The sequence below is a fragment of the Aethalodelphis obliquidens genome, unplaced genomic scaffold (genome assembly GCF_003676395.1).
Source record: "Aethalodelphis obliquidens isolate GAN/ISIS:26980383/991018 unplaced genomic scaffold, ASM367639v1 scaffold99, whole genome shotgun sequence".
NCBI classification, from domain to species: Eukaryota; Metazoa; Chordata; class Mammalia; order Artiodactyla; family Delphinidae; genus Aethalodelphis; species Aethalodelphis obliquidens.
In genome coordinates this window covers 3,442,427-3,466,998 of record NW_020838043.1, presented here as the reverse complement: position 1 = coordinate 3,466,998, position 24,572 = coordinate 3,442,427, and the positions used below count along the sequence as shown (strand labels likewise).

The window sequence follows — 24,572 nt, the reverse complement described above, 5'->3', positions numbered from 1 at the left end:
TTTCCCAGCTTCCCTTACAGCTAGATAGGGATCATGTGACTATGTTCTCACCAATAGAATGTCAGTGGAAGTGGCATGTGCCAATTCTACTTGCTTTAAAGGAAACTGCTTGCCCTGGGCTTCTACTCTTTACTCCTTTCATTAGGCTGGAACGCAGAGTAGCAGTGACCTAGCTTCAACTAGAAGAGGACAACACTCCTGGGAATGAAAGAGCTACAAAATGGTCAGAAGCTAGGTCCCTGAACAACTCCTGGGGCAGTACTATGCCACTAGCCTGGCCCACTCACCTCTAGACTGCTATGTAAAAGAGAAATTTCAATCTGATTTAAATCACTGCATTTGGGGGCTCTTTACTACAGCATCTTAGCTGACACCCCTAGCAATAAGCTTTTGAGGTTCATGGTCTCCAGGCAGGAATTTCGAAGTCTCACATACTCTACCTGGCCCAGTAATTTGTACTCCAAAGTTCAGATTATACTAGTACATAAAGACAGCACCCTCTTTCCCCATCATACAACGTTAATCCTGTTGTTAAACCTGCCCCCACCCACCCAGCCTACAAGACACTCTCAGCTCCTTACTTGTGTACACAAGGTCCTTTCAAGACACGGTCCCACCCTCCACACTCTGCTCACTGCAGACATTTACTTCACCTACATCTCATGTTCTGGATGTTCCCAGAAGGCAAAATGCACATGAAGAACTATCTGCTCACACTTCTGGCCAAGTGGAACAGCCTTTTCACCACTCCCATCCCACATTCTATCCCACCCATGAGGCAATTTTTTACTAAATCATAAAAACCCAGCCCCAGGGCTCCCCTGGTGGCACAGTGGTTAAGAGTCCTCCTGCCTATGCAGGGGACACGGGTTCAATCCCTGGCCCGGGAAGATCCCACATGCCATGGAGCAACTAAGCTCGTGCGCCACAACTACTGAGCCTGTGCGCCTAGAGCCCGCAAGCCACAACTACTGAAGCCCGTGTGCCCAGAGCCTGTGCTCTGCAACAGGAGAAGCCACCGCAATAAGAAGCTCATGCACCACAATGAAGAGTGGCCCCCGTTCACCACAACGAGAGAAGGCCCACACACAGCAACGAAGAGCCAGTACAGCCAAAAATTTTAAAAACCAAATAAATTAATTAATTAAAAAAAAACCCAAGCCAGTCCCACCCAGGTGTCCGCTCCTCTGATGAGATGGGGCTGGGAGATGCTCTCCTCAGCTCCTTGCCTGGGTGGGCAAGTCAGGCTCTAGGGCCAGCAGAAATCCTCGTTTGAGGGTCCCACCGAGTTCCATGGTCAGAGTGCGGCAGCTGAGCAGAGCGGCTGCTTGGGACTACTGCTCGGGCGCTGCAGAAAGCCTTCTTGGAATGTGACATGTTATCACTTTGGGACCGTTAGCTAGCTGCTCCTGACGTGGCCACATGAAGGCTCAGACTGTCCTAGTCCCTGAACTGAAGAGAACCAACACTGTTAGCATATCTCTCATCACCATGATTGCAAGGTATTTCAATGAAGACTATCAGGAGGACATCTACAAATCCCAGACCGGCATGTGCAAGCTCTGAGGAATGCTGGAATAACCCAATGTATGTGGGTGACCGTTGGAGACAGCTGAGACAGAGCTACAAAAGGGCAGTGGCTGACACCCAACTCATAGCCCATGTTCTCCAGCCGTGTGGCTGACAGGGTCTTGGTGCTTCGGCCGGCTGTCAGGCCTGAGCTTCTGAGGTGGGAGAGCCGAATTCAGGACATTGGTCCACCAGAGACCTCCCGGCCCCATGTAATATCAATCGGCAAGAGCTCTCACCAATTTCCCCGTCTCAACCCTAAGACCCAGCTCCACTCAATGACCAGCGAGCTACAGTGCTGGACACCCCATGCCAAACAACTAGCAAGACAGGAACACAACCCCACTGATTAGCAGAGAGGCTGCCTAAAATCATAGTAAGTTCACAGACACCCCAAAACACACCACCGGATGTGGTCCTGCCCACCAGAAAGACAAGATCCAACCTCATCCACCAGAACACAGGCACCAGTCCCCTCCACCAGGAAGCCGACACAACCCACTGAACCAACCTTACGCGCTGGGGGCAGACATCAAAAACAAGGGTAACTACGAACCTGCAGCCTGCAAAACGGAGACCCCAAACACAGTAAGTTAAGCAAAACGAGAAGACAGAGAAATACACAGCAGATGAAGGAGCAAGGCAAAAAACCCACCAGACCTAACAAATGAAGAGGAAATAGGCAGTCTACCTGAAAAAGAATTCAAAATAATGATAGTAAAGATGATCCAAAATCTTGGAAATAGAATGGAGAAAATACAAGAAACGTTTAACAAGGATCTAGAAGAACTAAAGAGCAAACAAACAGTGATGAACAACACAATAAATGAAATTAAAAATTCTCTACAAGGGATCAACAGCAGAATAACTGAGGCAGAAGAATGGACAAGTGACCTGGAAGATAAAATAGTGGAAAAAACTACTGCAGAGCAGAATAAAGAGAAAAGAATGAAAAGAATTGAGGACAGTCTCAGAGACCTCTGGGACAACATGAAACTCACCAACATTCGAATTACAGGGGTCCCAGAAGAAGAAAAGAAAAAGAAAGGGTCTGAGAAAATATTTGAGGAGATTATACTTGAATACTTCCCTAATATGGGAAAGGAAACAGTCAATCAAGTCCAGGAAGCACAGAGTCCCATACAGGATAAATCCAAGGAGAAACTCGCCAAGACACATTAATCAACTATCAAAAATTAAATAAAGGACTTCCCTGGTGGTGCAGTGGTTAAGAATCTGCCTGCCAATGCAGGGGACACGGGTTCAAGCCCTGGTCCGGGAAGATCCCACATGCCGCAGAGCAACTAACCCCCGTGTGCCACAACTACTGAGCCTGTGCTCTAGACCCTGCAAGCCACAACTACTGAGCCAGTGTGCTGCAACTACTGAAGCCCGCGTGCCTAGAGCCCGTGCTCCACAACAAGAGAAGCCACAACAATGAGAAGCCCACGCACAGCAACGAAGTGTAGGCCCCGCTTGGAGCAACTAGAGAAAGCCTGCATGCAGCAATGAAGACCCAACGCAGCCAAAAATAAATTTTAAATAATAATAATTAAATAAAAAGAAAAAATATTAAAAGCAGCAACAAAAAGCAACAAATAACATACAGGGGAATCCCCATAATGTTAACAGCTGATCTTTCAACAGAAACTCTGCAAGCCAGAAGGGAGTGACAGAACATTCTTAAAGTGATGAAAGGGAAAAACCTACAACCAAGATAACTCTACCCAGCAAGGATCTCATTCAGATTTGACAGAGAAATTAAAACCTTTACAGACAAGCGAAAGTTTAGAGAATTCATCCCCACTAAACCAGCTTTACAACAAATGCTAAAGGAAGTTCTCTAGGCAGGAAACACAAGAGAAGGAAAAGACCTACAATAACAAACCCAAAACAATTAAGAAAATGGTCATAGGAACATATCGACAATTACCTTAAATGTAAATGGATTAAATGCTCTAACCAAAAGACACAGACTGGCTAAATGGATACAAAAACAAGACCCGTATATGTGCTGTCTACAAGAGACCCACTTCAGACCTAGGGACACATACAGACTGAAAGTGAGGGGATGGAAAAAGATATTCCATTCAAATGGAAATCAAAAGAAAGCTGGAGTAGCAATTCTCATATCAGACAAAACAGACTTTAAAGACTATTACAAGAGACAAAGAAGGACACTACATAATGATCAAGGGATCAATCCAAGAAGATATAAGAATTGTAAATATTGATGCACCCAACATAGGAGCACCTCAATACTTAAGGCAAATGCTAACAGCCATAAAAGTGGAAATCGACAGGAACACAGTAATAGTAGGGGACTCTAACACCCCACTTTCACCAATGGACAGATCATCCAAAATGAAAATAAATAAGGAAACACAAGCTTTAAATGATACATTAAACAAGGTGGACTTAATTGATATTTATAGGACATTACATCCAAAAACAACAGAATACACTTTCTTCTCAACTACTCATGGAACATTCTCCAGGACAGACCATATCCTGGGTCACAAATCAAGCTTTGGTAAATTTAAGAAAATTGAAATCATATCAAGTATCTTTTCCAACCACAATGCTATAAGACTAGATATCAATTACAGGAAAAAAAGTGTAAAAAAACACAAACATATGGAGGCTAAAAAATACGCTACTAAATGAACAAGAGATCACTGAAGAAATCAAAAAGGAAATCAAAAAATGCCTAGAAACAAATGACAATGAAAACACGATGACCCAAAACCTATGGGAGACAGCAAAAGCAGTTCTAAGAGGGAAGTTTATAGCAATACAATCCTACCTTAAGAAACAAGAAACATCTCAAATAAATAAGTAACCTTACACCTAAAGAAATCAGAGAAAGAAGAACAAAAGAAACACAAAGTTAGCAGAAGGAAAGAAATCATAAAGATTAGATCAGAAATAAATGAAAAACAAATGAAGGAAATGATGGCAAAGATCAATAAAATTAAAAGCTGGTTCTTTGAGAAGATAAACAAAATTGATAAACCATTAGCCAGACTCATCAAGAAAAAAAGGGAGAAGACTCAAATCAATAGAATTAGAAATGAAAAAGGAGAAGTAACAACCGACACTGCAAAAATACAAAGGATCATGAGAGATTACTACAAGCAACTATATGCCAATAAAATGGACTACCTGGAAAAAATGGACAAACTCTTAGAAAAGCACAACCTTCTGAGACTGAACCAGGAAGAATCAGAAAATATGAACAGACCAGTCAGAAGCATTGAAATTGAAACTGTGATTAAAAACCTTCCAACAAACAAAACCCCAGGACCCGATGGCTTCACAGGTGAATTCTATCAAACATTTAGAGAAGAGCTAACACCTATCCTTCTCAAACTCTTCCAAAATATAGCAGAGGGAGGAACACTGCCAAACTCATTCTATGAGGCCACCATCACCCTCATACCAAAACCAGACAATGATGTCACAAAAAATGAAAACTACAGGCCAAGATCACTGATGAACATAGATGCAAATATCCTCAACAAAATACTAGCGAACAGAATCCAACAGCACATTAAAAGGATCATACACCATGATCAAGTGGGTTTTACCCCAGGAATGCAAGGATTCTTCAATAAACGCAAATCCATTAATGTGATAAACCATGTTAACAAACTGGAGTAGAAAAACCATATGATCATCTCAATAGATGCAGAAAAAGCTTTTGACAAAATTCAACACCCACATATGATAAAACCCTCCAGAAAGCAGGCATAGAGGGAACTTACCTCAACATAATAAAGGCCATATATGACAAACCCACAGCCAACATCGTTCTCAATGGTGAAAAACTGAAACCATTTCCACTAAGATCAGGAACAAGACAAGGTTGCCCACTCTCACCACTATTATTCAGCATAGTTTTGGAAGTTTTGGCCACAGCAAACAGAGAAGAAAAATAAATAAAAGGAATCCAAATTGGAAAAGAAGAAGTAAAACTGTCACTGTTTGCAGATGACTTGATATGATACACAGAGAATCCTAAAGATGCTACCAGAAAACGACTAGAGCTAATCAATGAATTTGGTAGACTAGCAGGATACAAAATTAATGCACAGAAATCTCTTGCATTCTATACACTAATGATGAAAAATCTGAAAGAGAAATTAAGGCAACACTCCCATTTACCATTGCAAAAAATAAAATACCTAGGAATAAACCTACCTAAGGAGACAAAAGACCTGTGGGGAGAAAATTATAAGAAACTGATGAAAGAAATTAAAGATGATACAAATAGATGGAGAGATATACCATGTTCTTGGATTGGAATTACCAACATTGTGAAAATGACTTTACTACCCAAAGCAATCTACAGATTCAATGCAATCCCTATCAAACTACCAATGGCATTTTTCACAGAACTAGAACAAAAAATTTCACAATTTGTATGGAAACACAAAAGACCCCGAATAGTCAAAGCAATCTTGAGAAGGAAAAATGGAGCTGGAGGAATCAGGCTCCTGGACTTCAGACTATACTACAAAGCTACAGTAATCAAGACAGTATGATACTGGCACAAAAACAGAAATACAGATCCATTGAACAGGACAGAAAGCCCAGAGATAAACCCACGCACATATGGTCACCTTATCTTTGACAAAGGAGGCAAGAATATACAAAGGAGAAAAGACAGCCTCTTAAATAAGTGGTGTTGGGAAAACTGGACAGCTACATGTAAAAGACTGAAATTAGAACACTTACTAACACCATCCACAAAAATAAATTCAAAACGGATTAAAGGCCTAAATGTAAGACCGGACACTATAAAACTCTTAGAGGAAAACATAGGCAGAACACTCTATGACATAAATCACAGCTAGATCCTTTTTGACCCACCTCCTAGAGAAAGGGAAATAAAAACAAAAATAAACACATGGGACCTAATGAAACTTCAAAGCTTTCTGCACAGCAAAGGAAACCATAAACAAGACGAAAAGACAACCCTCAGAATGGGAGAAAATATTTGCAAATGAAGCAACTGACAAAGGATTAATCTCCAAAATATACAAGCAGCACATGCAGCTCAATATCAAAAAAATAAACCACCCAATCCCCAAATGGGCAGAAGACCTAAATAGACATTTCTCCAGAGAAGATATACAGATTGCCAACAAACACATGAAAGGATGTTCAACATCACTAATCATTAGAGAAATGCAAATCAAAACTACAATGAGGTATCACCTCACACCAGTCAGAATGGCCATTATCAAAACGTCTACAAACAATAAATGCTGGAGAGAGTGTGGAGAAAAGGCAACCCTCTTGCACTGTTGGTGGGATGTAAACTGATACAGCCACTATGGAGAACAGTATGGAGGTTCGTTAAAAAACAAAAAATAGAACTACCATATGACCCAGCAATCCCACTACTGGGCCTTTACCCTGAGAAAACCATAATTCAAAAAGAGTCATGTACCACTATGTTCATTGCAGCACTATTTACAATAGGCAGGACATGGAAGCAACCTAAGTGTCCACTGACTGATGAATGGATAAAGAAGATGTGGCACATATATACAATGGAATATTACTCAGCCATAAAAGGAAACGAAATTGAGTTATTTGTAGTGAGGTGGATGGACCTAGAATCTGTCCTACAGAGTGAAGTAAGTCAGAAAGAGAAAAACAAATACCGTATGCTAACACATATATATGGAATCTAAAAAAAATGGTTCTGAAGAACCTAGGAGCAGGACACGAATAAAGACGCAGACGTGGAGACTGGACTTGAGGACACGGGGAGGGGGAAGGGTAAGCTGGGACAAGGTGAGAGAGTGGCATGAAGTTATATACACTACCAAATGTAGAATGCATGGCTGGTGGGAAGCAGCTGCATAGCACAGGGAGATCAGCTAGGTGCTTTGTGACCACCTAGAGGGATGGGATAGGGTGGGTGGGAGGGAGACGCAAGAGGGAGGAGATATGGGGATATGTGTGTAACTATGGCTGATTCACTTTGTTATACAGCAGAAGCTCACGCACCACTGTAGAGCAATTATACTCCAATAAAGATGTTGGGGGAAAAAAACCCAGCCCCAAAGACCCCAGAGAAGCTTCTTTAAAACCCCAAAGCAAAATGCCTTCCTCCCTCTATTATGCTTTGATATTCATTAAGATATTTATCATTCTGAGCTGTATGTATTTAGTTACATGTCTGATCTCAGAGCTAGAATATATGTTCCAAAGACAAAGTCCCTGAAGGTTAAGATCATGCCTTGTCCATTTTCTTAACTTTAGCACTCAGCTCATGATCTGGCTCATACTCAATGAGGGCTGAATGAAAGAAGGAGACAATTTAACAGCTGGCATATTTCAAAACTCTATACGCACATTATCACTCTTACCTATTCAGTGCAAATGCATAGTGGAACTTAATGTTATGCTGGTCAGCCAAATCACACGTCGGCAGCATTTCCAGTGTTTCTACCAGCTTCACCATTGCATCATAGTCCTGTTGGCAAGAGGTCTCAAGGTGAGAAAGGCAGGAAACACAGCTCTTTGCAGGTTTTTCTGAACAGTTACGAACATGAGACCGCTTCAGCATTTAAATACAAGCCTTTCCCTACAGGCAACATTTAGTGACGTTAAAGCCCTTAAAAGAATAGCAGTGAGATTAAAAACAACAAGGTGGATGAGAGAGAAGACAGAGAAAGAATCCCTGCTATCAGAGGTCACAAAAGGACCGAGGAAAGGAAGTTAGATTCAAAGACGATAAAACAAAACAAATGAGCCCAGCAGCCAGGAAAAGCTACCACGTTTTGAGTGGAGGAGAGTTAACACCAGCAGGGCTGTGGGTTAAAATGAACGGGACATAAACATGTACGAAATCTTACAGTTATTTGCCATGTAAAGGGGGGGAACACCCCAATCCTTCCTATTTTGTCAGAAACAATCACATTCATCTAAACCAGAATTTCTCAACCTTGGCACTACTGACATTTGGGGGCTGGATCATTCTTTATGGTGGGGGCTCTGCTGTGTATCGTGGGATGTTAAGTGGCATCTATGGCCTTGACCCACTAGATGCCAGGAGCACTTCCCCCTCCCTCCTCGAGTTGTGACAACCAAGTATGTCTCCAGATACTGCCACGTGTCCCCCGCTTGAGAACCACAGCTCTAAACTGCAATAATTACCCAGGGAGAAATTGCTACTGTGTTTGTCTGAGCTGTGTCCCCTCTGAGCAGTGCCATCTGCTACCATTTCAGTCGGGCTTACAATCGTTCCGGGCCAACTCGCTGACAGCCAGCCACAGTTAGCAGATGAGGACTTCCCACTGAAATCTCACGTCTGTTTTGTGGCTTTACACCTCAATGCTGCTACCCAGGGATAGGGAAGGCAGAGTATTGCAAGAAGCTTCTAGCTCACCCTTGAGCCCAAGAGTCCCACCAACGGAAGGTTATAAAGAGGAGAGATGCGTGAAAGCAAGGGCAGAAGGAAGCCAGCAACTCAACAGAAGAAAAACTTCAAAAAAGGTCATTCCCATTCTCTTGTTCCATGGGGCATAATTTAACCATCATAATTCCTAATAGCATCTGCTATTAAAATCAATTAGATGCATCTGTTTATCACCAGGGGCACGAGTTCCTTAAGTGGTTGACTCTGTTCTTGGTTCAGGTTGTAAATGGAAGCCTCTCTCGTTCAGATTTGAAGACCCGTGGCCAACAACCTCCAATATGGCTTTGTAGAGTTCTGCAGATTACGTACATCGCCCTGTGTTCCTCCAAAGGAAAGGAAGGCAAGACATCCTTAGAAATGGCTCCACAGCATTAAACTTGGAGGGAGGAAACGACTGATTTCCTCCATGGTACCATATTCTACAAACCCTGTCTCAAGAACTCTCCAGAAGCCTCTGTCACCTGTCTTAGAAAAAACCCCGGCATTCCCTGGGTCCTGGACTTGCCTCTCCTACTCCTGCTGTCCCTTCCACTAATAGGTAGTGGTAAACAAAGAATGAAGTGACAAAGGCCTAAAGGAAGTAGCAGAGGAGTTAAGAGCAAAGAGGACAGAGCCGGTTGCCTCAGTTTGAACCTTGACTTTGCCAACTGCTGTGTGACCTTAGGCAAGTTACTTAACTTCTCTGTACTTCATGTTCCTCATTTGTAAAATGGAGATAATCCAAGTGTATACCCCATAGGCTTATGAAGAGAATTAAGTGAATTAGGACTTGCAAAGGGCTTGGAACAACGTCTAACACAAAGTGCATATAAACTGTTCAGTTCTAATTCCTTTTATTAAGCAGTACTGTTTCTGAGATCTTGCTGGAGTGGCCTTCTTCAATATTTCCACCACAACAGATATGCGAGGTGACCTATGACCTAGCCACATCCCTATTTTGTCTGTAAAACAGTTACCTAACCATACACCTAGTGTAAGAGTACTTCATATGAGAAATTCCTCATGTCAAGGAAGAAGTGTGATAGTCTCAGACAAGCATATTTCATACCTGGATATCACGATAGGACAGCAGTAAATTAATGACGATGTCTGAGGTCAGAACCTCGGTATTGTCCATGCGGAGCTTGATGCGAGCCAGCTCCTTTGCCAGTGCGTCACCCCGGTATTTCTCTCTGGCTCTCCGGATGTCATTTAACAAGGTTTCTTTGTAATAAGCACTGGAGAGGAAAACAAGAAAACCTCTAGTCGCATCAATGTGCATCCAGGACTGTGTTGCCCTTAGCAGCTCAAACAAACTTGGTTCTCGTTGACAGGACTTAGGCTAACACATGGGGGTCTCGCCCAGACCTCAGACTCCCTGCATCCCCAAACAGGAGACACGTCCTACTTGTGAGTGACATTCTGCAAAAACTCACCACTAAACAGTAACAAAGAAATATCAGTTCATTATGACCTTGAAAATATTTTCAAACTTGACCCCATATGTATCTGGATGACCCACAGGACTTGCTACCCACCCCAGCCCATCCCCCTCTCTCTGGTATTTTCAAACACAAAGAAGACAAGAAAGTACCTTACTTGAATAGTAATTTCCCCCACGATTAAGAGATTTTTCACAAAGCTGAACAAAACTCCAAAGCCACGAAACAGAGTAAAATGAGAACTTCTTTAAAATGTATCTATCAGGTGTCCCCAGCTAGTAATCACAAAGCTTTCTGCAGCTGGTCGAGAGCCAGAACCTGGATGTGTCCACGAGCATTCCAAGAAGCCGTGCCTGGACGCTTACGAGCAACCTCGGCCTTTTACCCCCTACTCCCCTTGTCATTTTTGACAGCCAGAGTCTTTTCTGTAAGCAAATATAAGATGTAAAACTTCCTTCATGTGGGTGTCTAGATAATAATAGGGATGTATGACAACATTTCGAGCAGTTTAATTCCACACTGGAATGTCTCACCATAGCCCCTCAAAAACCAATGCTAGTATCTGGTATTTGGTTTAAAATCTTTAAAAATGACCGAATTCGGTATACAGAGGCCAACTTACAATGACCATAGATTGACTTAAATATGTTGTCTACACTCCAAGTAATTTTTTTTTATGGAGACTGGGCATTGCCAAGCTGTAATACTGTCAACCCATTAAGCAGCTGAAATGTTTTAACTGGAGACAGTAAAATTAGGCTGTTTATTAAAAAGAATAGGTTCAGTAAGTAACACTCTTCAGAGAATGAAAAACAACACCTAACAAATGTCACTTTTAATAGTTATAAAACTATGTCAAAAAAAGTGTTTACCGTACACAGCCTGGTCCAATGCTTATAATAAGGTCTCAATGAACATTTCAGGAATTAAGTGATGTCCCACAGAAAGTGCTCTGATAAAATTATCAGTGCATTGCTTTAATTTTTATTTCCTTATTTGTCTATTGCTTGTTACCCCAATGATAAGCAAATTAGCAGATTCTACTAATGTTTAAAATTCTATGATTAATCAAATGAGTCAGTAAGTTGGGTGACAGCCATTGTCCATTTGCTGGACTATAAAGGCATCAAAGCTGTTAAAGTATTATTAGTTCAGCCTGACAAGTAAAAATTTATACTTTAGTTTAGACTTGTTTTCAAGGGTAATTCTGAAAAATAGTTTTAATAAACTAGGAAACCTAGTAAGAATGGTAACTTGTAAGTAAATGAACAAAACACTGAATTAAGTATGGCTTGGAGACATCATATATGTAATAAATTTGCAGCCATTTCTGCCTCTGGTAACCAGGGAAGATGCTGCTCATCAATGTGGACTTAGAAATGGCTTCAGGGACTTCCCTGGTGGTGCAGTGGTTAATAATCTGCCTGCCAATGCAGGGGACACGGGTTCGAGCCCTGGTCTTGGAAGATCCCACATGCCACGGATCAACTAAGCCTGCCCACCACAACTACTGAGCCCTCACACCACAACTACTGAAGCCCGCGTGCCTAGAGCCCATGCTCCACAACAAGAGAAGCCACTGCAATGAGAAGCCCGCACACTGCAATGAAAAGTAGCCCCCGCTTGCCGCGACAAGAGAAAGCCCATGCACAGCAACAAAGACCCAATGCAGCCAAAAATAAATAACTAAATTAATTAATTTTTAAAAAGATTAAAAAAAAAAGAAATAGCTTCAAACCCCTTTTCCTCACAGGGCTCTGGGTAGCCTTCATCAATCTATCAAAGTTGGCATTTGAGCTGAAAATTTATCTGCCACCCCTGTTACAGATGTTTTAAACCATAAGCACCATTTACCCTCTCACTAACCCTTGCCAGGTATCTGGTAGTTCAAGGAGTGGAATCAACTAAAAGGTATTTCAAGTTCTCTGAAATTAAACCAAATCAAAAGAGTTGTTTTCCTCCTGAAACATACATGAAGTGAATGAGAAACAAACTTGAATAGACTTCTTGCAAAGACCTTGCTCATCTAGGAGACTCAAGCTAGCCTACTTCCTTGTCAGACCTGAAAAGATGATACTGAGAGAGTTCTCTCCCTGAGCTTCACTAAAATGTTCACTGTGCAATAAGACAATAGTTACCAAGGGGGGACTGAAAGAGGCTTTCCAGGGATGTGCTGCAAAAGGTCTCTCATTTGCTTTCTATGTTGGCATGTGGTCACATATGTCTGGGTTTCCAGTCTTCTTTTCCCATTACAATCTGTAGCAGAAACTCTGTGTCCAGAGGAGAGGTGACAGGATAGAAAAAGAGAACAGGCTGTTAACAAGTGTGCACCTCACACCAACCCTACAGTAGTAACGCTCCACAGTTTGGGGAGCCACAATGCAAGCCACAGGGACGTGTGGTCCCTTACATTTCAAGTCAGTCCTGCCAGTGCTTCGGATTTTCATTTGTTTTGGAAGGACAAATCCTTCTTGAGACGTAACTTTCAGGAATAAATCCTTTAAATTGGCCACAGGCAAGGAAAAAAAACCCAAAAACTGGATCCTTTGGTTAAGTAGAATAATTTTTCTGCCTTCAAGTTTTAGAACAGGGATGTTTTAAGGACTGGTTTCTTGAGCACTGAGGCTCAAAGAGGTGAGCTAACTGTTCCAAGGCTACACTGTGAAGAATCGCCTGGGCTAGGATTCAAACCCAAACCTGTCAACTCTTGAATCACTACTCCACACTTTCTCCGACATAAATCTACCAAGAACAGGTCACAGGACACGCTGAGGTCAGGATGGCTTCAGCTTGACTCAGTACATCCCCACTTTTACAGCACAAGGACTTATGGTTGGAATGACTTTGCTGATGCATTTTAACAACCTTAACAGCTGATGGGTAGCAGGGAGGAAATCACGTTCAGAAATGACCTTGAAACACAGAATCTCAGAGCTGAAAGAGCATGAAAGAAAATCAGTGACTTAAGTTCCTTATTTTCTAGATGAGAAAACAGCTACAGAAAAGTTATTTGTTAAGGTCACACTGGGAGTTGGAGCCAAACACAAGCTCAACCCTGACCTCATCTCCAGTTTTATTCTCTTTCGGTTACACCTCAACGGCCCAACTTAGTGAGACAGTAAGGAACACTGGATTCAGGGATGACTTCAAAATAATTGGTCGGGGTTCCCCACTCTCTGGGCACTAAGGTCTCTTGAAGTTACATCACCTCCATGGACGTGAAAGGAAAATTTTGGCAAAGCTCCCAGCGTTCTGACGGTTGATGGGAATTACCATGAGGTCACATGGATGTCCTTGAGGAGGCTAGTAAACCTGTCCACCAGGGGCACACACAGCGGACCCAGGATGGTGTCCCAGTTGGGCTGCATGTACTCCGAGGCACGTCTCTGGGCGTCACTCTCGCAGCAAAAATAATCAGCGCATGGTGTCATGATGTACGGGATGAAATAATAATTTCCACTAGATGCCTGGGAAAAAGAAACAAAAATGTTTCACGAAATAATTGATGCAGAAGCACAGCTGTGGACTTGGGCAGGTGGAACCTTGGTGGGACAGGAAAGGAGAAAATGTCTGACGATGAACGACTTGCACAATATGACTATGAATCTATCATACGCAAAACAGGAAACCACTCAATTTCACAAGCTCTAACACGTGGACATACGACAAAAATTTGGTTTCAAATGCTGAACTGATCTGTATATGTTTCTGAACTTCATCAGCAAAGATTTTAGGGTTTTAAGTCTCAGAAATTACATCATTTCATTACATCTCCCCCCAAATCAGAGGGAACTTCAGCCCAATGATAACCAAGGATTACAATGTAAAGGCTTATTTTCTTTCTTTCAGCATAGGTGGAAAAGCCTTGTTATTTGATAATTTAACCACAGGTGAACTATTTATAAACTTCGTTGAGTAAAAACTGTTTTGCTGGAAGCAGATATTACTAAATGTGATTACTCTCAGAGATGTTTTGAAAAAAAAGGATCTGTTTAAAAATTTTTATATTGTCAAATAATACTCAAGTAAAACAGTATGTTTTTTCTATGGAATAATCATACTTCATAGTCAAATTGTAATCCTTTGTAAAGCATAAACACCACCTTTAAATAGCATTAAGCCCATGCTCAGTTTTTAGCAGATTTGGTGGACTAAAATATGTTTTTATATGACATTCTTCTATCATAGTCAATATTTTGTCTATACTGTCATAAAAAGCAACTAGGTTAAAATTTCAGACTCTCTAATTCCTTTATCTTCACTAAGTTTTAAAGAACTTACACGGTGCCAGAAATAATTCATCTGACTTCTTCCCTTTAATTTTTTCAACTAAGGGAGTTATCTAGGAATTTTGGCATAATGCAGACATAACCTTGGGAAGTACACTTTCACCAAGAATGAGAAGTCAAAGAAGCAACACAGTTTCATCTAAATTAAAAAGAAATTCATTCATCACAGAGACAACTGTCAGAATGCTACAACCTCAGATCAAACAGAAGTCTTGGGAAAACTTTCCACATTGGGGAACTAGCTTGCAACAAATATGTGACCGACATTTTAAAGTTTTCCTTTTGAATAAGATTTGCTTACACAAGGACAGGTGGCATTCTTATTTCTATCTAAATTCAAAATACAAATAATTGTCCTGCAATTATCTCCCTCTTTTGTACCTTCTAGAGCATCTGTAGTCCTGTCACGACATGTCTTTAGGCCCTAAAATAATTCGTTAAGCAAAAATGACTAGTGATGCCCCACTCAACCATATTTGAGACGGTCAGCAAACTTTTTCTGTTAAAGGCCAGATGGTAAATATTTCTGGTTTTGTGGGCCATATAATTTCTACTGCAACTACTCGACTCTGCTGTTACAGCATGAAAGCAGCTGCAGACAACATGTAAACACGAGCATGGCTGTGTCCCAATAAAACTTTTATTTATGGGCACAAATTTGAATTTCATATTTTCATATGTCCTGAAGTATTCATCTTCTGATTTTTTCCAAGCACTTAAAACTGTAAAAGCCAATGTGAGCTCACAGGTCATCCCAAAACAGGTGGTGGGCCAACCCTTGTCTAACACTAAGCTTCCTGATGTTTCATGATTCCTGATAATAGGTTTGATGAGAGTACTTACCCTGCTACAAAACAGCAGCTGGATGCTGTCCCCGTGGACACTACATATTGGGGTTAAACACCTCAAACTACAAATGTCAGTCTGTTACAAAGAGAAGTAGCAAAATTTTTGGTGTGTTGGTGATAACTGGGGAATGGGAGGAACAAAGACCCTTCCCCCTCTAGTAATATCTTCAAATTCTCAAAGACAGGTTCAAATTGCCCAGCAAAGTAAGGTTTTGGTAGGTTAGAGACGAATTTCTCCATCATCTATAACAAGAAAGCCATGTTGCTAAAGTTAATTAAATTAAATGCCATTTATACACTCAGAAGTTAAATTGCTTGTTCTTCTACCTGAAATTGGTCGAGTTACGGTAAAAGATTTCCTAGTCCAGACTAAGAGGGAGAAAAGAGCTGTGTGAATCAGTGAAGTCCAGAAGGTAAAAAAAAAAAAAAATCCTTGAAGAAATAGAGTTTGCTATTTTCAAAAAGTTAGAGCTAGGGGGCTTCCCTGGTGGCGCAGTGGTTGGGAGTCCGCCTGCTGATGCAGGGGACACGGGTTCGTGCCCCAGTCTGGGAGGATCCCACATGCTGCGGAGCAGCTGGGCCCGTGGGCCATGGCCGCTGGGCCTGCGCGTCCGGAGCCTGTGCTCCGTGATGGGAGAGGCCACAGCAGTGAGAGGCCCGTGTACCGCAAAAAAAAAAAAAAAAAAAAAAAGATAAAAAAAGTTAGAGCTAGCCTCAGGTGTGTTGAGCTCCTCAGATCCCCTCCCCAGAAAAACAAACATAACTGGTAACACATATTTTTTAAAAACCATTTAAAGTCTCTATAAGTTGTCTTAAGAACATACAGCAAATGGAGAAACGTTTACTCGAGAAAATCGAGTAAATCTTGATAAGAAGACTGAGACTCTAGTATTTGAGCTATAACCTGCTCTTCCCCTACCCTCGAGCCCAGAGTGACAATTCTACTCTGGATGGGTATAGCCAAGAAGATGGGACCCCCTCCCACCCTCAGCTTCAAGTCTCGGGTGGCAGTTTCTCCCTGGGAAGGCTAGGCCACCAGCATCCTCATTCACCACAGCCCTGTCCTGTAGAAGCTCTATCCCAGGCAAGCATGGCCAAGAGGACCAGGGCTCCATTTCTCCACCGCGTTCCCACTTGTATGGCAGAAGCTCTGTCTTAGGTGAAACAGGCCAAGAATACTGGGCCCTGATCATCTATGTCCCAGCTCACATAGGGTAAAGGTTCCATGCCAAGAGAGGCAAGCTGAGAAGATCAGGGACTGCTACCCTTGCCCAGCACCCCACTCATAGCAGGGTATCACTCTGAGAGGGGCAGGCTGCTACTCCCCGCTCCCCAGCTCTGGAACAGTGGTGCAGAGGCTCTGCCTAGGGTAGAGGCATGCTGTAAGAACAGAGAGCTTTGCAGCTCTCCCTAAGGGGACTGACTTTATGTGAAACATAGCATGGAGAAGTTCAAACCTACAGGCACTGTCAAAGACAATGGAGATTTTTATGGCAAGAAATTAAGAGGAGGCTGGTAGCTCCATGATAGCAATGGGTGAAAGGTAGACAAGCTAGAAGTTTAACAAAGAGAAACAGGGGAAGAGAGAGTTATGAAAGGCTTCCTGCGGTCAGAGTGAATCTTAAAGGCCAGCTTTAAAAACTACCCCTGCAAAGAAGCCCAATGTTAATGATATTAGACTGTGGAACATTTATGTCTCCGGTGATTGGCAAAAACAATAAAGCAATCAGCTAACAATTAGGGGAGACTAACAACTGGATGTAATATCAATAGAGGAAGATCAGTCAGAAACTTAACAGGGAAACTGGGGAAAGATATAGTCAAAGAGAGCCCAGCTATAACCACTGTCATCCCCAGGTGGGGATAGGAGGGTGAGGGTAGCTGTGTGCATGTTCAAGGCTGCACCTTCTGAGGAGTGACATCAGAGGCTGCACACTGGAGGAAATATGCTTCACTGAACTAGTCCAGCAAAGTCACTGAACAAATAAACCAGCAAACAGGAACAAGTTCCAGAGGCAGGAGGGAGAAAAGTCAGTATCCAGAGTTGCTACATTATCTAAAATGTCTAGTTTTCAGCAACAAAAAATACAAAACATGCAAAGAAACAGGACAGTGTGATCTGTATACAGGAGAAACAGCAGGCACCAAGTAACTGCCTTTGAAAGGACCCCCTGGGTCCTTTTGGACTTTGGAGACAAAGACTTGAAAACTGCTATTATAGATATGTTCAAAGAACTAAGGGAAACCACACTTAACAAATTAAAGGTATAACTACCATGCATCATCAAATACAGAATATCAATGAAGAATCAGGAATTACCAAAGAAGAAGCAAATGGAAATTCTGGACTTAAAAAGCATAATAACCAAAATTAAAAATCCACTGAAGGGGCCCCCAACAGGAAATTTAAGTGGAAGAAACAATCAGTAAACTTGTAGACAGATCAATAGGGATTATGCAAACTGAAGAACAGAGAGAAAAAAGAATGAAGAAAAGTGAACAGAGCCTCAAAGAAATGTGGGACACCATCAAGTGCACCAACAAACACAACTCACAATGGGAGTCCTGAAAGGAGAGGAAAGCAGCAGAAAAATACTGAAAGAAATCATTGCTGAAAACTTCACAAATTTGATTAAATGAATCTACATATCCAAGAAGTTAAATAAATTCCAAGTAGGATAAACTCAAAGAGATCCACACCCAGATACACTGTAGTCAAAATTGTGAAAGACAAAGTCTTGAAAACAGCAAGAGAAACAAGTGTCTTACCGTGTACAAGGGCAATCCAATAAAAAACATCTGACTTTTCATCAGAAACAGTGAATGCTAGAAGGCAGTAGGACGACATATTCAAAGTGATGAGAGAAAAAAAAGTGAACTAAAAATCTTATATCTAGCAAAACTATCTTTTAAAAATGAAGACAAGGGACTTCCCTGGCGGTCCAGTGGTTAAGACTCCGCACTCCCACTGCAAGGGGCACGGGTTTGATCCCTGGTTGGGGAAATAAGATCCTGCACGCCGTGTGGCGCACCCTTAAAAAAAAATCAATCTAAAAATAAAGGTGACTCTAACGTCACTCAAAGTATACAAAGTCTCTAGAGAAAATTTCAACACCCTAATAAAGGATCTGAAAGAAAATCTGAGGGGAAATAAAGACATTTTCAGGTAAACAAAAACTGAGATAATTTGTTCCTAGCAGACCTGTCTTACAAAAAATATTAAAGGAAGCTATTCAGGCTGAAAGCAAGTGACACCAGACAGTAATTTTAATTCACATGATAAAAACAAAGTATGCAGTATAGTTAGTTATACAGGTAATTGTAAGAGACAACATAGTTGCTAATTTCTTATTTCTTAACTGGTTTGAAAGACAATTGCATAAGATGATGTATATAATCATATGTTGGGGCCTGTAACATATAGATATGTAATATATTTGACACTAGAAGTACAAAAGATGTAGGTGGAAACAAAGCTGTATTGGAATAAGGAAATAGCACCATTTGGTAACTTGAATCCACAGAAACAAATGAAAAGAATCAGAAATGGTAAACAAACAGGTTAGTGTAACTATAAGTACTTATTTTCCTTTCTTCTCTCAGCTTTGTTAAAAGATATTATACAGAGTAATAATTCTAACAAAAATACATACAAAGATTACAGCTAAATAAACCTGAGTATCCATAAGAAGTAGGTAAGTTGAAGGTGCAGGAATCCAACCTATTTGGATAGAATTGTTACAGGTTCTAAAACTATTTCCAAAACAAATATTTCTGCTGAAATCTTGACAGTCTTCCTTTAGCAAACCTATTCTACCCAAATAGCACAAAAGTTAACTTTGCCCCAGTCCTGCTCTAATCCTCAATAATGAGGTGTGAAAAAATAAGATTTTGACAAATATATGCTCTGTGCTGTCACAGGTTATGGCTCAAGTGGGCAGAGCAGCAGTGGTGGAGGCTGGTGAAAGCCTGCCCACAGCTGGAGCCGATCTGATCCTCTGAGCAAACATTTAGTCTCAGTTTGAGAAAATAAGGAGAAAGAAAGGGAACGCATGAACTCTAAAAACAACTGAACAAGTTTAACGAACAGGACTGAGGAGACAGCAGGTATCTGGAGCCTTGGGAAAGTAAAAATACTTCCTTTGAGAAAATCTTTCATAAAGTGTATATAGAAGTTTAAGAAATTTTACAGAAGGAAATTGGGGCTCATGATTACATTTTAAAAAGCAATTCATAAACTTCCAAATGAAAGCACAGGCTCTTGAGTGCAGTACTTTTGTTCTTACAAAGAATAGGCCCAAACACCTTCAAATGATGGAACACATTCAGACTTTTGTTGGTGGGGGAGACGCAAAATTAAAAAGAAAAACATTGATTAGCATAACACATGCTCAACAGCAAACCAGGCTTGGATATTTGTAATTGTTACATTTATAAATGGAAACATCTAAGAATCCAGCTCATTAAAACAAATTTAACAAAGGCAGCTTAGTTTCCTACATAAAGGGGCATTAGAACCAGTATGCTAGGCACATAACTATGTAAACCCTTATTCCAAACACCCTTCAAGTATTTCCAAAAGGATGATTCTGATACAGTAAGCGAAGTCAGAGAGCAGAGTAAAAGCCACTGGTCTCTGACACTATGAGGGTAGGGAGTAGAGGAACCTGTCCTCTGAAGTTTTTAGTTCTAAACTTAGCAACTGAGATTTCCCAAACTACTACCATCTACAAATATCACCACAATGAACAGTTCATCCCGTAGCATCACTAGGTTAAATAATAGGTATCTTTAAAAAAGCTCTCATTACAAAAGTATGGTTATAAAAATGCCATAATTTTTAATGCCTGCCTAATATACCAACTGGTGAATAATGTACTTCATCATTCTATCATTTAACTTTGTTTTGAAATTTTTCTTACTATACACTGAGATGAACACCTTTGCATATGGTATAGGTGCATATTTACACTGTGGTCTTTTCCTAAGAATAGCTTCCCAGGAGTGAGACTACTAGAGCAAGTTTAAGGTTCCTGATATGTGTGGCCAAGTTGCTGCCAAAAAGGATGGAGCAGCTTATACTCCCACTGGTAGTACACGAAGGCACTTCAATTTCACCACTGTCTCAGGAGAGCTGGGTAGTGGGTTTTTTTTTTCCACATTTGCTAAGTTAGGTAAAAAAGAAGTAACTTATGATTATTGAAATAGGAAGTCAGTATCATATCAGCTCAAGCGTAGTAAGATAGTGGACAATTTGTATAGCCAAAGATTGAATCCCAACTCTGCTCCATACTAGATGATGACCTTGGAAAATGTACTTATCCACCTAAACTTCAGTTTTCTCATGTTTAAAATGAAGACAATAATACTGTCAATTTCTTTAAGTGATAGAGGCTTAAAGACGGTCATGGCACATAGTGGACATCCAATAAAAGTACTAGCTATGTTAGATAGTTCTAGACCAGACCAGACCGGGAATTCTGAACCCGGAGCCCATTAATTCTTGGGGGTCTGTGAACTTGAATGAGAAAAAAAAATTCCACCTCTGTCATCATTTGCCTTTAATTAAAATGCAACACAGTCTTCGATCAGGAATGTAGGTAACCCATTCTTGTTTTAGCAGGACATGGGACTTTGTTACTAATAGAAGTCACAGAATTTTTCATGTCATATTACAGTTCCTACAGAGATCTCAAAATAACTTTTATACTTATCACTACTCCAAAATTATGACAGTTTTTAGACTTGCTGCTTCATTTTATTATTTGAGACATCAGTAAAGGAGGACATAGATTACAATATACAACTTTAAAAATATTTTTGATAACCATATTTCAGTATAAATATAGTCATACTGAAATATAGTTGGTCTCCTTTGTAATCCTTTGTATTTATTTAAGCACTTTAAGATACATTCTGAGAAGGGGTCCATAGGCTCCTCCAGACTGACAAAGGAGTCCCAGGCCCCCAAAATTTAAAAAACCCTGTTCTGGACTCCAAGCAGATGTTTCACATAGAACAGCCTACCTGTAGCCCTAAAACATCAGAGATTCTTCAGTGGGCTTCATATACGAACATTTCCATGATAATAGTGTGAGTCCCATCCATAAACAACTGTCTGGATTCTCCAGGACAGCCCAGGAGAGCAGAGCATGTTGGGGTCCCAACCTAATTGCCCATCAGGTTCAACCATGGCCACTAAACAAGAACACATGGGACGCACCCCCCAGCAGGCTCCTCTGCAGGCACCCTGTGCAGGAAGGCCAGCGGCCCAGGAAGGCCAGCACAGAAACACAAGTGAAGGGGCCTCATTACACCAGCACTTAGTTTTGTTTATGGCTAGCAGCAGCTCACATAGTTGGTCAAAAACAGCACAAGTTTTATAAATTAATTCTTTGGAGCAAATAAAATGTGTACGAATTTATCCCAACCAACTCATGATGAGACTTTCAGCTTGACCTTCCAGGGAACATTTTAAAAGTAATGATACAAACATTTAATCAGTCAACAAATGGCTTACTCAAAAGAAGGGGGAAAAATCTAAGGCAGATGGAAGGTGGTTTAATACTACCCATGAGGTAAGCTGATTTCTGAGCACTTATGGAAGAATGCATACCTTGATTGCTGGCAGATTCAAGCTTTGGAGCTTAAATCTTGTAATACAAATGGACTGCAAATCCTTAGTGAAAACTAGAATTTAAACAGCATAGAAAATTGTTCCCAAGAAAACTTAGGGAGCAAATGCGCAAACCTAAGACAATTAAAAAATTATTTAACGTAACCATGTCTGACAAAGTCAATTTATTAAGGAAGAAAATCTAGGTCAGGTATCACTCTAAAACAAAATGATTACAAGGTACAATTCTTTGTCTAGTTAGTTAAAGGAGAATTTTTAAAAATCAGCATGCTTGCATATCAGGGAAATGCATTTTTTTTAAGATCAATGCAAATAGCATTCTACATTGCTATCTTTCTATACTGGCCTGGTCATAAGAGGAACAAATGCATATACAGAAGCTGAGTAACAATTTCAGTTGGATAATCAGACTACTGTGCCACTGAAAGGTGAATGAAGATACCCCTGCTGGAAACATACCATGTAGCACCAACTGAGCTATTCCAAGAGTCCATCTGCTTTGTTCAAATAACAGAATAGCTATCATAAAGTCAGAGAATTATTTCAGAGCTGGCACAAATCACAGTAATCACCTTATTAATAACCATCTCATTTTATAAGGGAGGAAACCGATTCCCAGCAAGGTTAACCAACTGGCCCACAGATGACCACAGAGCCAGGCAAATCTCATGTCCTCCCCCTCCCTTCCTAGACTTCTTGTCACTGTCATTCCAGCTTAATTCTGAAATATCCTTAAATAGACACGGACATGACATACAAAACAAAATGCCCAACACCAACAGATGAGTGAATGGAGAAGTTTATGGTATGTGAATTACGTCTTAAAGAAAATAAATGGGTATCATGGGACACTAAAGACTTATTCAGTTAGTAGGCAGAATTAAATATTTCTATCTCAGTTCTGACATTGGCCCTGTGAAATGTGACATTACTCCTGTGATATTCAAGAGGTACAGAGAAAGTTTTATGGTTCACACCTCCAGAGTACTCCAACTTATTTATTTATTCAGAGTACTCCAATTTAAAAGAGAACACAGACCACAGGCATGAAGGGGAAAAAAAGACAAAAGACTTGAACAGAGAACTTAAGATGAGGTAGAAATAAAAAACAGCTATACAAATGAAATAAATATTCAAAGGGCAGAAATTTTTACATAAATCACATTCAGTGCGTAAAATAAAATTCTCCATCTACTATGAGAGCTAGCCTTCTTGTTTGAAATTGAGTCTTCATAATAAAAGTGGTAGAAATTCTGATTCTGAATTCAGAAAACCCAAAGGATATGGAAAGTAGAAAAGAAATTTAATTGCCTTTTTACCAAAGTGTCCCTAAGCAATCGACATCATCCTTGGTAATTCTGGATCCCAAGCCAAAAAAACCTGAAGAACTGAGGAAGGCAAGAGGGAAGGACCAGGAGAAATTCTGTTATTCTAAACTTGAGGCCTCAGTGTGCTTGTAAGCCAGGTAAAAGACTTCCAGTATTGTAGACAATACCCCCAATACTGCCAATGTCTGTTTCTCAAAGAATTTTCACTTCACTGGGATCATAGAGGTAACTATTTTGATGGGAACAATGAGCTTCTTTCAAATCTCACTGGCTTTCCAGAGGAAAAAATAATCACCCAGTCCAGAGGTCAAGAACCAGATTAGTTTTTTAATAAGGTGTTTTTTAGTAACATGATCCTAGCTTGGAAATTTAACTCTGCTTTTAAAAAACCATCTCTGATCTCTAGCTTTAGGACATGACAAATGAAAGTAAGGTCTAGTTTACTTTGAACAATTTCTTCTAGAAGTATTGGGTGGAAAACCTCATCTTCTGCTAGTAATTTTCCTGGGGAACAAGGAAGGTTTATGTTCCCATGCTTCCTCTCTGGTGAGGCTACGCACAGCTTCCAAATAATTTCCCACCAATTCAAAGGAAAAAATTATTTCTGTGCATCTCAGCTTTCGAGGTACATGCTTTGTCTTGGGGTATATATGATTTACATATTTCTCAAGTAAAATGGTTATAAGCTGGTGGACACTCAGGCGTACACCCACATCCCCCCTTCAAGGAAGGACGTGCTGCCCCAGCTACCAGGAGCATTGCAGCTCTCACCCCTGCTGTCAGCCCCTTCTGGAACTGCCTCAGCTGCAGAGAGCACTTCACTCAATGTCACTCTCCTTCCAGTGAGGGATGGATACAGGAGAATAAAGGCTTGGCCATCGCATCCCAACTCAGAACTACTCCAAAAGGTCATTCCAGCTCAGAGCTCCCCAGGGGGGATCGGCCAAGGCTGCCACTGAGCCTGCATCCCAGATGGATTTCTCTCTCTTCCCAGTCCTGCTTCCTGCTCTCCTCTCCCTCAGAGGTGATCCCAAGGGCACTC

At 40.9% G+C, this 24,572-nt stretch overlaps 1 protein-coding gene across 4 annotated transcripts in view; it reads right to left on the bottom strand.

The window, feature by feature from the left end:
• The window catches only part of LOC113614550 (mitogen-activated protein kinase kinase kinase 15-like), a 99,020-nt gene that overhangs the window by 37,404 nt on the left and 37,044 nt on the right, over positions 1 to 24,572 (bottom strand). For 3 of the 4 annotated variants that reach the window (XM_027096176.1, XM_027096179.1, XM_027096180.1), the window contains 5 exons: positions 13,702 to 13,895; positions 12,567 to 12,698; positions 10,056 to 10,224; positions 9,182 to 9,330; positions 7,956 to 8,062 (listed from right to left, as the gene is read on the bottom strand). In XM_027096176.1, the coding sequence (XP_026951977.1) occupies position 12,698; positions 13,702 to 13,895 (195 nt within the window). In that variant the 3' untranslated portion in view covers positions 7,956 to 8,062; positions 9,182 to 9,330; positions 10,056 to 10,224; positions 12,567 to 12,697. The remainder of the gene's footprint in view (positions 1 to 7,955; positions 8,063 to 9,181; positions 9,331 to 10,055; positions 10,225 to 12,566; positions 12,699 to 13,701; positions 13,896 to 24,572) is intronic. The other variant, XM_027096177.1, reaches the window with a different exon arrangement.